This window comes from Boleophthalmus pectinirostris, unplaced genomic scaffold, assembly GCF_026225935.1.
Source record: "Boleophthalmus pectinirostris isolate CB_2022bp ecotype Guang Dong unplaced genomic scaffold, ASM2622593v1 HiC_scaffold_8, whole genome shotgun sequence".
In the NCBI taxonomy this organism is placed as follows: Eukaryota; Metazoa; Chordata; class Actinopteri; order Gobiiformes; family Gobiidae; genus Boleophthalmus; species Boleophthalmus pectinirostris.
The window spans coordinates 7,977,089-7,993,502 of NW_026571515.1; the positions used below are offsets into that span (position 1 = coordinate 7,977,089).

Here is a 16,414-nt window from a genome sequence, read left to right on the forward strand (position 1 = left end):
ATGTTAAAAGTGCCCAAACTCCACTCTGGCGTCTGAAAGTTGTGCAGAGTCAAATTTATTTCATTGTAATTTGAATTTGGGGGTGAAAAATATACTTTGGCATGTGTACTATTTTATCACAAACAGATCGTATCAACACTATTACTACTCAAAAAACATAGATTACTTTTTATACTAAATGTGGGCAAACCATCTGATTCGATTGTAAGCATTTCTTTATTGTTCCACTCTAATAAAATATCTAAAGTATCTCGTTTATTTCACAGTTTCATATGTCGTCTGTAATGATTGTCTTTTGTTTGTATGTGGTTGTTTTTAATGAATCATGGTGCAGTTTGAGTTTTTTCTAGTGGAGGATCTGCTGCCACCTGCTTGTCTCCATGGAAATGTTATTGCTTTGTCTAGAATGTTCCACAGTGTAAATTAAAATCTATCTTTCACAAGGGACACAAGCGGATTACAGCTCTACGATACATTACAGCTCAGATCTGTGGAGAGTTGCTACTATTCCCAAACGGAATATTCTACTTTTGAACAATAGAAACATTTGTAATGATTAAATGCTAAATGTTTAATGCCATACCTTGGAACAGGGGTGTTCACACTTTTTCAGCATGTGAGCTACTTACAAAATGACTAAGTCAAAATGATCTACCTAATACAAAGCCAAGCAAACTGCACTGAAACACTCTGTGCCCCTTTTTTGGACCCTCGCCCACAGTTTGAGAACCCCTTCTTTTTAAACCTGTTTTTTTAAAGTTCCAAACTGGAGTTGCATTCTTTTCTGGTTTTGCAGTGATATTTACCAGCCTCTGCACGTTTACCAAACCAAACGCACATCGTGACAAACACAGATGCATTTGTGCACTTTTGTTAGACAAACTTCAGCCAAATGTGGCAGTAGGTCTGTTCTGTAGATCCGCTCTATGCTGTAGACCTGCTTTGTGCCAACACTGGAACACAAATTTAGACTCGTTTTTGCTTCACGTTTGGTCTTGCTCTTCTAATCAGCCGCACTGTGGGAGGGGCTTGTGTTGGCTGTACGCAGGAAGGAGCGAGAGCGTGAAAAGGCGAGGGGCGGCGTGCTGACGTGAGGCAGATGGACAGGTAGGATGTTTAGGAAGTTGAACCTGCCCTGTGATGCACGCTGGTACACGAGGGCACACGCTGTCGCAGACGAGCCGTGCATAGGGAGCGTGTGTGTTTGTGATGCGCCGTAGAGTCTCCGCGGGTTTCAAATGAGCGCACAGGCTGCACTGAGACGCCCCACACGCTCTCTGCACACCTGTATAATTTTATTGCTGACAATAGCGGCCGTAATGAAATATGATCGCACTTGTTGTGTGTCAGACCTTGAGTGAGAGACAAGACTGAGTCCAAATGCGATCGAGTCAGAGACGAGTAATAAGACACGGCGATCTACCCACACGACCTTGGCGATCGACTGGTAGATCGGGATCGATGTATTGGGCACCCCTGCCTTGGAACATTCCAGGCAAAGCAATAACATCTCCACTAGAAAAGTTGCTCAGTGTACCTTTAACTACAAATGGCAAATAAACTAACCTAATAAATGTATGGTCTTTAAAAAAAACTATCTTCATTCATTAAAAAACTCTCAAATTTTCCCTCCCTGCAACTAATGTTATTTTTTATGTTTTCTCTACTTTTTCCTCAGGACACAAAGAGCAGCAGCACCACAGACCTGTCCCGCAGTCCCCAAAGCCTGAGTGACACCGGCTACTCCTCCGACGGAATCTCCAGCTCCCACAGCGAAATCACCGGTTTGATCCAGGAAGAGGAGATGAAACTCAGCGAAAGAGGCCTGATCACAAGTCGCGGATCTCCACCAAGTCCTTCTGAAATCACCAAACTGGAAAGCAGCATGCGCCCGTTACTGGAGAAGAGTTTATCCGAAGAAAAACCGGATCGTAGAGGTCGTAAACATAGAGACAGAGACCTTCGTCCGCGTAGTCTTTCAATCCCGCCGGACTCCTACGATTCGGATGAGGAGCTGGAAGAGATTCAAGAAGAAGAGGAGGACACGCCAGATTGGGAGAGCAAGCGTAAGGAAACCAAAGAGGACAAAAAGGACAAAAAGAAAAAGGAAAAAGACATGGAGCCCACGGAAATGACGGACGAGGAGTTCATGAGGCGTCAGATTATGGAGATGAGCGCAGATGAAGACATCGAGGAGGAGGAGGAACTGGAGGAGGACGAGGATGAAGATGAAGGATATGGATACCAGAAACCCAAGAAGAGTCACCACAAGCACATTGGAGAAGGAAAGGAGAAGCGAAGGCTGCAACATCACTCCAGCAGTTTCGAAGAGGAGACTAAATCGAGTACGGATGTCTACAAAGGGTCGCTGGAGGAGGGAGAAGAAGATGTGATGGCTTCCCAGGGCGGGTTACGACGATTCAAGACCATCGAGCTGAACAATACGAATAGCTACAGAGACAGAGACATGGAGCTTGGCAATGAAAACGACTTGAGTTTAGATCGAGAGCCCGAACTTGAAATGGAAAGCTTGACAGGATCGCCAGAGGAGAGATCAAGAGGTGACTACTCATCCAGCATACCACCTACTTCGTCATCGTACGGTTCGGGGCAATCTCCAACCTCAATCTCTTCAATGGAGGAAGATAGCGATAGCAGTCCGAGCAGGAGGCAGAGACTGGAAGAGGCGAAACAGCAAAGAAAGGCGAGGCATAGGTCGCACGGTCCTTTGCTCCCGACGATCGAAGATTCATCCGAAGAAGACGAGCTCAGAGAGGAGGAAGAGTTGTTGCGAGAGCAGGAGAAGATGCGAGAAGTTGAGCAGCAAAGGATCAGAAGCACTGCTCGCAAAACCAAACGGGATAAGGAGGAGTTACGAGCGCAAAGACGAAGAGAGAGGTCAAAGACACCTCCGAGTAACTTATCGCCGATCGAAGACGCGTCGCCAACAGAGGAGCTAAGGCAAGCGGCGGAAATGGAGGAGCTACATCGGTCATCGGCGTCCGAATATTCGCCGCAAAGTTTAGATTCAGAAGCGGAAGGATACGAGACGAAGTACAAATCCGCTGGCGATTACAACTTGCCAACGTTCATGTCGCTGTATTCGCAAGTAGAGAAATCGTCAAGTACAACTACGACTACCGCGCCATCTTCAACATCGAAACCGCTAAAAAGTGCGGAAGAGGTCTATGAGGAGATGATGAGAAAAGCTGAGTTGCTTCAAAAACAGCAAAAGCAACAACAGCAGCAACAAGTTAGGCATCAATACTATGAAGAAGACGTGAACGGACAAGGCTACGATGACGAATATGATTACGACCAAGACCAAGGTGGATATGACAACGAAGCAGTGGAAACTGAGACAGATATTTACGAAGAAATCCGCCAAACGTCTCAAAATATCACCAAAATGCAACAAGCCACAGACGAGCAAGTCGATTTGGAAATTGAAAGCGCGTTCCAAGACAAACAGCTGCTAGATACCGGTTCTGCTTTCGCAAAACTTCTCGAACAAAGTAACGCTCTTTTAACACCAGGAACTAGCCCTACCCAGATGTCAGCGCCGGTGTCCTTTGCCGAAACTGGTGGACGAATACCGGATGTGAGAGTGACCCAGCATTTTTCTGCAAAAGATGGACATAAAGCTGGAATAAAGGTCCAACCGGGAAAAAATGGTATAACTCCAACTGCTGCTGCCACTACCATTGCTGCCTATGGTGTCTATGCCCGGGATGCAGTTACTATTTCACAAACAACTTCAAGCCATACTATGACTACTACCCAGTCAAGTATGTATGGAAGGCATACCGGGAGTACGGCAACATCATCGGCCACAGTGTCAAGTGTTTGCAGCAAAATCGCAGAAATTACCCAAGCCTACAGCCAAAGGGAGGTTATTACGAGACGAGTTGGAGATGCAAGAGGCGTGCAAGTCCGAGACAGCTCAACGTCATCAGCGGAAAGGATAATTGAACCGCGATCGCCAAAGTATACAACCTATTATCGTAGCACTAGCCCTCCTTTGTCGCCATCGCCGCCACTGCAAAGTCCAACGCGTTCACCTCGAAGAGCAACAGCGGAATTCTCAACTCAAACTTTTAATTCGGCTTTACGAAGAGACTCTACAGGATCTGGGCCCACATCGCCCGGTAATGGCGCAAGGTACCCAAACATCTCACCGGTCGGCGTCTCCAAGACTCTTCCGTCAGCAGTCATCTCAAGAAGCGCCGTATTCACCGCCAGCGAGCCCGGCAAGGCCAATGACGGTCAATACCGCAACTTCTCCGCTGTCTTCTCCAACGAGATTTAGTCGTCAATCAACTTTTGACAACTACTCGCCATGTGGGAGCCCTCCGGACACGCCTCCATATCAGCAGTCTCCAACCAGAAGTTTTTACCGTATGCAAAGAGTGGAGAAAGTGAATGTCGGAACAAGTATGGTGACTACAGCTTGCACCTACACAAGGGGATCGATGTCTATGGATAATATTTCTCTGTGTCGTATATCAACGGTCCCAGGAACTTCAAGAGTAGAGCAAGGCCAAATGATACAAGGTGGAAGTGTTGTAGATTTGAGAACTTTGGGTAAAAGTGCGCCAATAATTATGACGGATCACGGTATGGATCTGACCTCGCTGGCAGCAGAAAGCCGAAGATACCACGGTGGACAGGAAATAGGCCGGCATTCAACAATCGTCCAACCACTTATAATGAACTTGAATACGCAAGAAGTCGCTACTCCAACAACCGTTAGTGTCACCGTAGCTGCGTCTATGTTTATGAACCAACCCAAGCAACCTACAATCTATGGAGACCCGCTTCAAAATAGGGTAGATCTTGGGCAAGGCATGGGTTCAGCCGTGTGTCTCTCCCAAAGCAAACCCACCGATCCGTCCATACCGAAGATTGACGCTAAACTCGAAGACTTGAGCATACAACAAAGAGAACTTCAAAAACAACAAGAAAAATTACAAAAGCAACAAGAATTACTCGAACAACAGTTGCAACAACATCAGCAACAGCAGCAAGCGACAGCACTGGCTAGATTCAACTTAACTGGACAGATCGCGCCAATGATGAAGAAGGATTTGATGGTGAGTCAAACTAGCAATGCCCCAGCGGTCGTAAGTGCTGTTTCGCCAATTAACGCTGAATTATATGGCCCCGGACCTGTTGAGATAAGAGGAAAACCTAGCCCACCTGGTATGGTTGTCCAAATGGATGGACCAGATCAAGCAAGAGCTGTTACGCAGTTAGTTAAAGTTGAAGAAGGGCAAGATGCAATGGATCTGAGAGGTGGTCAAATAAAGCCAGATACCCAGCCAGCATGCTGCGATGTTGTTTACCGACTTCCATTTGGCGGTAGCTGTGTTGGCGCTCCTGAAAAAGAAGGTGTAAGACCACCATCGGCACCTCCTCTGTCTTATGAATCTGACTCGGAAAGGCAACCAAGGTACCACGAGTATCCGATGGACGCGCGCAAAGCGTATACTCTACCATACCCAGGAAGACTGCAGCCTTCAATGTCGGATACGAACTTAGCCGATGCCGGAATGCAGTATCACTCGAAAATAGAGCTGCAGTTCCAGCCTCCGACAGATCTTGGCATGGATGTAACGGGAATGAAACCAGGATACGGAAGCTATGTGGGGATGCAATATGGATCCTACAATGATTTGCGCCACGGAGGAGACATTGCATCCCAAACTTTACCTATAAGAAGATACAACTCATTATCCAACATGTCCGACTATGGCTACACCGCGAGGGATATTGCCAATTTCCAAGAGGCAAACCTAGCTCAGTATAGCGCTACAACTGCGAGAGAAATTAGTAGAATGTGTGCCGCGCTAAACTCGATGGATCGTTACGGAAGCAACCCAGATTTGATGCAGTATGGAAGCTTGGGGAGGCCAGCTGGTCCTCCCGGTTCTAGGCTCGCGGCGGGTCTCGGGATGAGGTCAAATCTGCTGATGGGGCTCGACGGGAAGCCAATGACCCATAATCAAGCGCTGACAAATCTTATAAACGCAAGGCAAGCTAGTTTAAGAGCAATGTACCCCGCTGCTATCCGCTCCGCCGATGGAATGATCTACTCAACTATCCAAACCCCAATTGCGTCAACACTTCCCATAACAACGCAGCCGGCTTCCGTACTACGCCCGTTGCTAAGGGGTGTGTACCGACCTTTTGCATCTCCAAGCATGACCCCTGTACCTCTGTCAAGCCTCACGAGACTTCCAATGAGTCCAAGGATGCCCCTGTCCGGACCCACGCCTATCCGCTACCCAACGCCAGGACTCCTGCAAACAACCACCGCTACAGACACCGCGCCCGCCATTTCAACCGTCGCCGCTCCCGTTAGCGCACCAGTTTCGGTTGCAATTCCGGCAACAACTTCCGCGGTACAAGAGGAGCCGGTGTATCTCGGAAAAGGGGCCGTGGTGACTTCGGAAGCGGCACCAACCACCACTGCGATTCCGATCGACGCACAACAGCAGCCGATAAATCTGTCCCAGGCGCATCTGAGCAGCCAAAAACAAGCGGTGGCTACACAGCAGGCCGTGGTCCAGCCTCCTCCGGCAGTCCACGCCTACCCGCCGACCCAAGTTCCTATTGCTCCCCCTGGTGGCGTGCCCGTGGCTGGAGGTCTACCGCAGTTCCCGCCGCCCGGAGCGGTCCACAAAGAAGGAGAAACGGAAGCAGAGAGGTTACACAGGCAGCAAGAACAGCTCCTGCAGATGGAGAGGGAGCGCGTCGAGCTGGAGAAACTGCGGCAACTGCGACTGCAAGAAGAACTGGAGCGAGAGAGGATAGAGCTGAAGATACACAGAGAGAAGGAGCAGATGTTGGTGCAGAGAGAGCTACAGGAGCTGCAAAGTATCAAGGAACAGGTAGAAGGACAGTTACTATATGTACCGTTGGTGTTGTCTGTGGATGGTCTGTGTTCCATACATACTTTTTTTATTATTTGTGTTGTTGTTGTGATCCTTATTTATTTATTTATTATTATGGAAGTTTGTTGTCTGATTTTTATTTATTTTTTCCCATTTGTCTTGTCTTTGTTGTGCAACCCAAATAGTTTTGTGGAAGTATGAAACATATTGGTCATGCAACAATGTATTAGGGCAAAATATCATAAACTTCAATTTGAGTGACTAATTTACATTGTGGTTTTAGTTCATAAATATCGAAACATGAAAGTGGGACTGAACACCTAAACCACAAACACATTTTAAAAGTGTTGAAAATACCTGAAAGACCATAGTAGAATGGCAAGGATAAAGAGAAACTTCTGTCTGCAATCAGGGCAGTTCTGTGTGATGTCAACAAGCACTTAAAATTGGAGTTGCCTCTGGAACCAGGGCACTCATGTTTATATATTTTTGACCACAGACTTCCAAAATATCCTAGTTTGCACTGAAATTACCAAAAAGCACTAGGGACAGTACTATTACAGGACAAAACTATTAAAACATCATATACACAAAAATGATTGAGACTGTTTAGTTCCACTTTAAAGCATTTTTGAAAAAATATACAGTAGAACTTTTTAGAATTTGTTACACTAAAATACACATGCATATATTAAGAAGATAAGTAGGCCCTAAATCTGTGTATCATTCATTTGTTTTTCAAAATAAAACCAAAAATAAGAAAACGAAAAAAAAAAACTGTTTTTTTTTTTTTTCATTATTTGTCTCCAAAACCAAAATGAAAAAATGGATAATGATTCATTTTTTCAGTTTTCGATTTTGTGTTTAAATGAATAATGGAAAAAACAGAGTCCGTATGCGGCGCAAAAGTCCGGCATCGCAGTTTAAGTCACAAAAACGGGAAATGGCCGTTATCCATTTTTCCATTATTCATTTAAACACAAAATCGAAAACTGAAAAAACAAATCGTTATCTGTTTTCATTTTGGTTTTGGAGACAAATATTTTTTTTATTTTTGGGGGGGTTTATATTGAAAAACAAATGAACAGATGATACACAGATTGCCCTAATATGTTGTATATGCATGTTTGTCATCGCATGTTCTGTAAAAAGCAACTTCAGAAGTTTGTATTAGAAATTTTGATGGTACATTTGATCATGATTTATCAATAACAAAACCATTTAACTTTTCATTTTGACGCGTTTGTGCATGTATATGTGTCTCAGATATGAAAAGGCATCCATAGCAAAAAAAAATTGTATGTCTGCATGTTTTTTTTTTTTAATGAATAATGTTCGGTTTTATTTTAATTTTAAGAAACACAATTCTCTTTACTAACTATTTGCTGACATGTGATGCATATGACCAAAAACATGCTACATAAACTAAACTGGGGTAGTGCTGTATGTTGAGACTGAACTTGATGACTGAAAAGAATGACATGACTTCTCTTGTGTCCCAATAGAACAAGCAGTTGAAAGTCTTTCAAGTAAAAACAGTCAAACAGGTGTGGAAGAATGGTGCACCCCGAGATAATTTATTTATTAACATGCATCTCACCACCTGCAGAACAAGCAAAACCCTTAACTCCTCCTCACACCAGCTCCACTAATGCCTCTGAAATCCTCTAATCTGCCCACACATGAACCTGCAGCTAAATATTTGTACGTTGCGCTTGTACACTTATTTTCACATTTTACACTAACTTGGGATCATATTATAAACTAATCCATATGACCCCAGTGATACTCCCATTCCACATTCAAACCAACAGATCTGTGTGTGTGTTTTAGTCAACCCTTTCTTTGAAAAAGATGCTTTTTGTCATGTTTCTCCAACTAATCTGTTTAGTAAAATTGAATGTAATCACATAGCATAACAAGACAGAATGAAATGTGACTTCAGTAACTTCTAAAATGTAAAATATTTGATAATAAACTTAAAACAAAACTATACAGCTACGCCAGGAATGGTAATATAAAGTTAAAACCAAACTTTGGAACATTCTCTATGGATCAGTTTTATGGCATAACTGTGTAAAATTATAGCCTGATTCATCAGTCGGTTTCACTTCATTAAACCTGACCTTGCAGCATTAGGATTTGTTCGCTCAACGGTAGGCAGGTACTTTTTTTATTTAACCAGTCACTGCTGTTTGGTCGTAATGCGCCTGAACGCTCAGTGGTGTCTAAGTCATTGCCGGCACAACAGCAAACAAAGCAGAGAGTGAACATGTCTGTCAACGATCGTTGTGGTTTCTGCGAGATGAAATTGTGAATTGAAGGTGCAATAAAAAAATGCAAAGTTTGTATTTGACAAAGGAAGTCTAAAGAAGGATAGTGTATGCAGTCTGCTATCGCAACTCGGGTTAGACAGGCGCTTGAGTTTGATGTCATGGATTCACAGCTCTTCACTTATTGGTCGGTGCACGGTCTACAACTTCCAAGGTTTTTGCAAACCGTCTAGTGTATTCTGATTCCTGACCTAGTCGCTGGAGAGAAATGAAATTGAGCGGAGGCACTAGGTGGCACCAGCCTGACTAGTAAGATTATAGCCGAAGGCAAGATTCTGGTTTGTGAAGATACAAACCTGTTAACAGTTAGAAAAAAAAAATGAAACTTTTATTTTAGCCTATATTTTGTCTATTTTTTCTTTCTGTTTTTGTAAAGAAAAAATAAATTAAAAAATCAAGTACTGGAGCTCTAAATTGACTTTTTGACATTACACTGGCCATAAATCTGCTTCAGCACTAATACTTAATATTATTAATAAATTATGAATCAATAGAGATAAACAAAATAATAACTATTACAAATGTAATATATAAATAATTAAATAAATATATATGTTACAGAATTGGATATTCAGAAAACTATCATTTGGAAAAACATCAAAAAGCATCCTTTATCAGAGACTGGGTGGATCATTTTGAAACAATAATTATCTATTTATTAACTATCTTTGTCTTGTGCCTTTTTCCTTTCTTTTACATTGTCATTTTTATTTTTCCTTTGTGCATTTTTTGTCCCCCATTATCTCCCTTCTCCTTTGTACCTCCATTTTGTTTTGTGTTGTTGTTTTTTTTGTTGTGGTTGCGTTTTGCGTTGGCCTTTTGCATGCTCTGTGTGTGCAGGTGTTCCAGCAGCAGCAGCAGGAGCGGGAGAAGCAGTTGGTCCTTCAGAGGGAACAGTTGGCTCAGCAGAAATCTCAGCTCGACCAGATTCAGTCTCTCCAGCAGCAGCTTCAGCAGCAGCTAGAGGAGCAGAAGAGGCAGAAGACGGCCCAGGTGACTATAACAGGACATAGCAGTGATTAAAGCAGACCTATAAAGCAAAATTTACTTTTCAGAGCTTTTAACCATATTATAGTTGTTTCTCCTCATCATGGGTTGTCTTTAATCGTTTATTTTCAAGACGCCATTTTGCTGAGCTTACCTTCCTTCAACAAATATATAAACTAAAAAATATATATATAAATTGAATCTCTCAAACTCTCGTGCTCGCGTGTGTGTGCAGGTGGACTCGAGTGGTCAGCCGGTGCATCCGTACATGGACTCGTCTCACGCTGGCTCCCGCTCACTGCCAAACTCCTCGTCTGAGATCTGTCTGCGCAGTCAGGAGGAGCAGCTGGAGGCGCGTTCCATCAGGAAACACAGCTCCATGACCCGCCTGCCCCGAGACGACGGAGAGGTCCACTTCTACGGGACCCCCAGGCGAGCCGTGGACAGCTGTGTGCAGACGGACGATGAGGACACAGAGGAGAGGTACGAGAAGGGGACAGACAAGGGTATCTGAAGGAAAAAAAAGTTAAGTAAAAAAATGGTTGAATTTATCTTTGTTTAAAGATGCTCTGTGTAACTTTTCTGGTAGAAAGCCTCCTTTTTCTTTGTTTTTGCCATTACTGAATTGGATACCAATATTTTACTTTAAAATGTATAATGAGAAACACCACAAATTTATTCTAAGTTAAAGTAACGAAACACAAATTAACTTTTCACTTTTGTAGAAATATCAACAACTTTTGTTCAGATATTAATAAAATGAATTTGACTTGGATATAAAATCATTTGTTACATGTTTATGTAAACATACAGCATCTTCTATTCATTTTGACTTATTATTAATATTCATAAAGGGCACAGAGAGAATGGGCTATATGTGTATCAAATGTCTGTGTCGAAGTATCAATATACTGATCAGTGCCAAAATCAAAGAATCATATCATCATACCATAGTATCGTATCAACCGATACGGTAACCGATATATCACCCTCCAGTATCTAAAAGTATAAACTCCTACTTTATACGACAGTTCCAGACTCATAACCACATCATGAATATAAACATGTTACAAACAAAATATGTTATGCTTTTCTCTCAGTTTAATATTACCCCAGATTTTCTCATTTCAAGCATCTGAGTTCAAAGTCAAAGAGTTGTATGTTAATGATACAGGCCTGGGGCAGTTCTATTCAACAGAAAAGACTTCAGTGAAGATTTTCCACTCCCAAAATCCCAGTGGCTCTGTATCTAACAAATTATACTTTTTACTACATGATTTAGAGCAGTTTGTATTGATTTGCTCTCACTATGAAATCTGAGCCTTCACGCCGTCTAAGGCACGTTCATTCACAAAATATAACTCCACTGGGTTCAATAACGACTTCAGGCCTCTCAGACTATAAAAAGAAATGTATGTCAGCAAAAAGTTTTAATGGGGATTTGTCAAAAATTATTACTCTCAAATTAAATGTGTAGTTTACTATACTGCAAGCAAAGTTGATCAGGTTAAGTCCAAATCCTCTGAACAAAGTCAGATACTGGGTAAGTACTTAGTTACATTGCAGTTACTTTTATAAAATTGTACTTGTATGGTACTTTTTACTAGACAGGCTGGCGCCACCTAGTGCCTCCGCTCAATTTCATTTCTCTCCAGCGACTAGGTCAGGAATCGGAATACACCAGACCACAGGTGTCAAACATACGGCCCGGGGGCCGGATCCGGCCCTCCAAGACCTTTAATCTGGCACTCGACTGATTTTCTACTAAAATATTTAAATTATATTTTCTATTAAAATATTGTTAATTTTCTGTGGTGTTTATCACAGCAGCGTCTCCAGCGTCTCTGTACGTGGCCCCTCCCACCAGAGCAGCACAAATGAAGACTTGTCTCTTTCCAAACGCTCTTAAAGGACGATCGTTTTGACCTCATCAGTAAAATGTCAAAAATGAGAAAAGTGGACGCCAAGTGCAGGATTTTCCAAGAAAAATGGACTTACTCCTATTTGCAAACAAGTTTATGTTCAAACTTTGTGTTGAAATTGCATTTTTCTTAAAGTTTCAGGTTGTTCATAATATTATAATATTTTGTAAAAGAAAGAGTTCATCAATTAAAAAAGATTTCTGCAGTAGATTTGCATTTCTCTGCACAAATATTTGAACTTATTGCTATTTTGGGGGTTTATATGCCATGAGTTTTCTAATCCGGCCCCTTTGGGATCAAAGTAGGTTGGATACGGTCCCCAGACCAAAATGAGTTTGACACCCCTGCACTAGACGGTTTGCAAGAACCCTGGGAGTTGTAGACTGTGCACCGGTCAATCAGCAAAGAGCTGTGAAGACTTGACGTCAAACTCAAACACCTGTCTGGTCCCTTTTGTGGTACAGCACAACAAAGAGGTTCGAGATGGATGTAGACGAAGCCATACATTCTGTGTTGGCAACGATTCCCAAGATCGAGGATTTAAAAGTAGAACAAAGAGAATGTTTGGTGAATTTTATCAAGGGGAAAGACGTTATTGTCCGTCTTCCTGTGGGATTTGGCGCATTACATACGTCACGAACCAAATAGCAGCAATTGGTTAAATAATAAAAGTACCGGCTACCGTCGAGCGAACAAATCCTAATGCTGTGACGGACAGTTTCCACAAAGTGAAACTGTCTGATGAATAGGCTACCTTTTTACTCCTACTAGGGTAATATTTTATTTGAACCAGCTGTACTTATAGTTCATTATAAACTTTGGCCACTCGCACTGTAAGTGAACACAGTATCATTATATTAATAATTAATGTGAACTCTTGAGATTTCCTGCACCACTTCTTTAGAAAAGTTCTAATTCCTCTGTTCTATCCTCTGAAATATAAGGTACATGATTTAAAGGCACAGTAGCCAAGCAACCAACAAGTGCAACACATTTATGGGAACTTCTGCAACAGACTTGGGACTTTCTAAACTTTCTGAAGAATATTTGATTTCTATTGTAAAAAAAAAAAAAAGAAGCCACAAGTCAGCTGTTATATCTGCCAAAGGTGGACACTTTCATGAATCAAAAGTTTATAATAAATTTGGGCCAACAGTAAAAAACTGGAAAAACTTTTGACCAGTAGTGTATAACTATTTTGTATGTTTTGACAGGTACATGATGCGTCCCCGAAGCCGCAGACGTGGGCGCAGCGTGGACTGTTCCGTTCAGACCGACGACGAGGACAAGGCCGAGACAGAGCACCCTGTTCGGAGAAGACGCTCCCGGTATTCCCGCCACGCCGAATCCACAGGCACCACCACCTCCGCCTCCACCGCCACCTCCGCGCCAGCCGAACCCAAAGCCGACAAGACCGTCTCCTCCAGCATCGCCATCCAGACCATCCGCGAAATGTCCTGCCAAACCGAAGTCGAACATTTGGGAAGAGTCTCGCCGGCGATCCACGTCACCGTCCCAGATCCGAACAAAGTCGAGATCGTTCACTACATCTCCGGACCTGAGAGAACGCAGAAGGGGCAGTCGTTGGCTTGTCAGACTGATCCAGAAGCGCAGTCGCAAGGGGTGGTGGCGCCTCAGCTAAGTGTCCCGACTACAGTCAGCCCGTATTCCACGTCAACGAGCGGCGGGACTCAACAATCCGGCGAAATCCTGAGCCAAAGACAACAGCAGCAGATAGCGGCGAACGCGGCGAAGTTCGAAAGGCGCAGACCAGATCCTTTGGACATCAATTACCAACCGCACAACCACATCCACAACGAATCCATCTCAAGTATAATCCGACAGCAGCAGAGCGCGCCCAAATCACCCCAAGTCCTGTACTCGCCAGTGTCTCCGGTCTCGCCTCATAGACTCCTGGAGACTTCCTTATCGAGCGAGAGGTTAAACAAGGCCCATGTGACTCCCCAGCAGAAATCCTACACCGCCGAATCGCCCCAACGTCACCCATCGGTGCCCAGGCCGATCAAGAGCACCCAGAGGTCCATGTCCGACCCCAAACCGCTCAGCCCGACCACGGACGAGCACACCAAGGCCAGGCTGACGCTCTACCAGCAACAGGCGCTACAGAACCAGGTAATGACAATCAAACTAGAACAGAGTAGAGGGATTTTAGAAGTAATAGAGTACTGGGTCAAACTTGTTGCCTTCTACAACTTCCATGCAGTTATAGCAGCAAAAAATGACAATATAGTGGAAACTGCATGAGCGCAACAAGTGAAAGTTGTGAAGTTTTGACGACTCATTGAGTATTTCTTGAATTAGAGTCAGTTTTATGAGCGATCAGAAAAGTACAGTAAGAAAACCAAAAGACAAACAATTGGATATTCATTAAAATCATCTAAACATAAAAAAAACCTGACTTAAAGGGCCCATATTTAAGTTTTTATCTATGTTATAATGTTGTTTCCTCATCACAAACATTCCCGGAGTTGTGTTTTGTTTCATTCACACAGTCATGTATATTTCGGTTGAGTTTTTCTCCAAAACTGAAAACAATACTAGTAGACAGGGACCATAGGCCGTATATATTTGCCATGTGCCAAATAGGAAGTTCTCCAGGAGGCTCTTCTGGCTCCTTCTGACTCTGGCTCCACTTGACTTACATTAGGATCTTGTGGCTCCTCTCTCTGTAACTGCTGCAGTGAGCCTCGTCAGTTTGGTCTTTAAATGTTCGTATTAACCCGCTCTACATGATCCTTTTTTTTTTTGCTATTTTGTCCATCAAAAAAATCCAGTTCATAACACAGAGCCTGGCTCCAGATTCGTTCCTGTAACTGTGACCAGTGTTGGGAAGGTGACTTTTAAAATGTATTCCCCTACAGATTACAGATTACATACCCCAAAATGTAGTTTGTAACGTAATCCATTAAATTACTTAAAGTGAGTAACGTAATCTGAATACTTTGGATTACTTGATTTGCTGTAGAGAAGCAAAGACTCGGATATTTTAACCGTATTAAAAATATTATTGATAGAAGAGGAGGAGACACGTCCTCGCAGCATGATTTAGTCCTGTTAAATCCTGTTTTAGTCCTGGTTTAGTCCTGGATTAGATCTTGTTCAGACCTGGTTTTAATCCTAGTTTAGATTTAGTTTAGACCTGGTTTAGACCTGGTTTTAGACCTGGTTTTAGACCTGGTTTTAGACCTGGTTTTAGTCCTAGTTTAGTCCTGGTTTAGACCTGGTTTAGATCTAGTTTAGACCTGGTTTTAGTCCTGGTTTAGACCTGGTTTAGATCTAGTTTAGACCTGGTTTTAGTCCTGGTTTAGATCTAGTTTAGACCTGGTTTTAGTCCTGGTTTAGATCTAGTTTAAACCTGGTTTAGACCTGGGTTTTAGTCCTGGTTTAGACCTGGTTTAGATCTAGTTTAGACCTGATTCAGACCTGGTTTTCGTCCTGGTTTAAACCTGGTTTTAGTCCTGGTTTAGATCTAGTTTAGATCTGGTTTTAGTCCTGGTTTAGATCTAGTTTAGACCTGGTTGTCGTCCTGGTTTAGTTTCCAGTAATGAGTGGAATTACCGAAAAATAAATAAATAAATAAAAATAATGTGAAAACAGGAAAATCCCTCTGTGTAATCCATTTATTTCAACAAAGTAACTGTAATCCAATTACCACTCACTGAAACAGTAACTGTAACTGAATACAATTACTCATCGTTTGTACTCTGAGTATGTAACTCTGGTACATGTAATCTGTTACTCCCCAACACTGCCTGTGAGCATCGCGAGCCTCGTTTGAGCGGCACTGACGCTGTGGGTGACGTCACACTCACTTAGTCCATTTCTTTTATACAGTCTGTGACAGGGACATGCGCATCCAACAAAAATTGCCCGAAACGTCACACTGTGGTGTCACTGAAACAAAAATTTGGGCGCTTCAAAGAATTGCACTGCGGATCTCTTTCCTTTTTTTTGTACCAAAACTGAGAACTTCCTGTATAACCATGTCATGTGGTACTACAGGAAGTTCTCCACTGTGTTTTTAAACTCTATACACCTTCACTAGAATCAATTTGAATAATTTCAGCTTTGCAATTTCCAATCTCTACTGAACTAAAAGTAAAATATTAACTTGAAAAATACCTCCTCATGACATTGAAAAGTGGAACAGAGAATTTTGATCTTCGGAGACGTAAACAGACTCATATGTGAATGAAACAAAACACAACTCCGGGTGTGTTTATGATGATGTAAAGACGTTATAACTCACAACGGT

General features: G+C 42.8%; 1 protein-coding gene across 1 annotated transcript in view; it reads left to right on the plus strand.

Annotated features, from left to right (window-relative positions):
• Positions 1-16,414, plus strand: part of bsna (bassoon presynaptic cytomatrix protein a) — a 231,293-nt gene that overhangs the window by 180,224 nt on the left and 34,655 nt on the right. Inside the window, 6 exon segments of the mRNA XM_055166407.1 lie at positions 1,679-4,144; positions 4,146-6,893; positions 8,402-8,443; positions 10,070-10,229; positions 10,441-10,699; positions 13,353-14,271. Coding sequence (XP_055022382.1) covers positions 1,679-4,144; positions 4,146-6,893; positions 8,402-8,443; positions 10,070-10,229; positions 10,441-10,699; positions 13,353-14,271 — 6,594 coding nt within the window.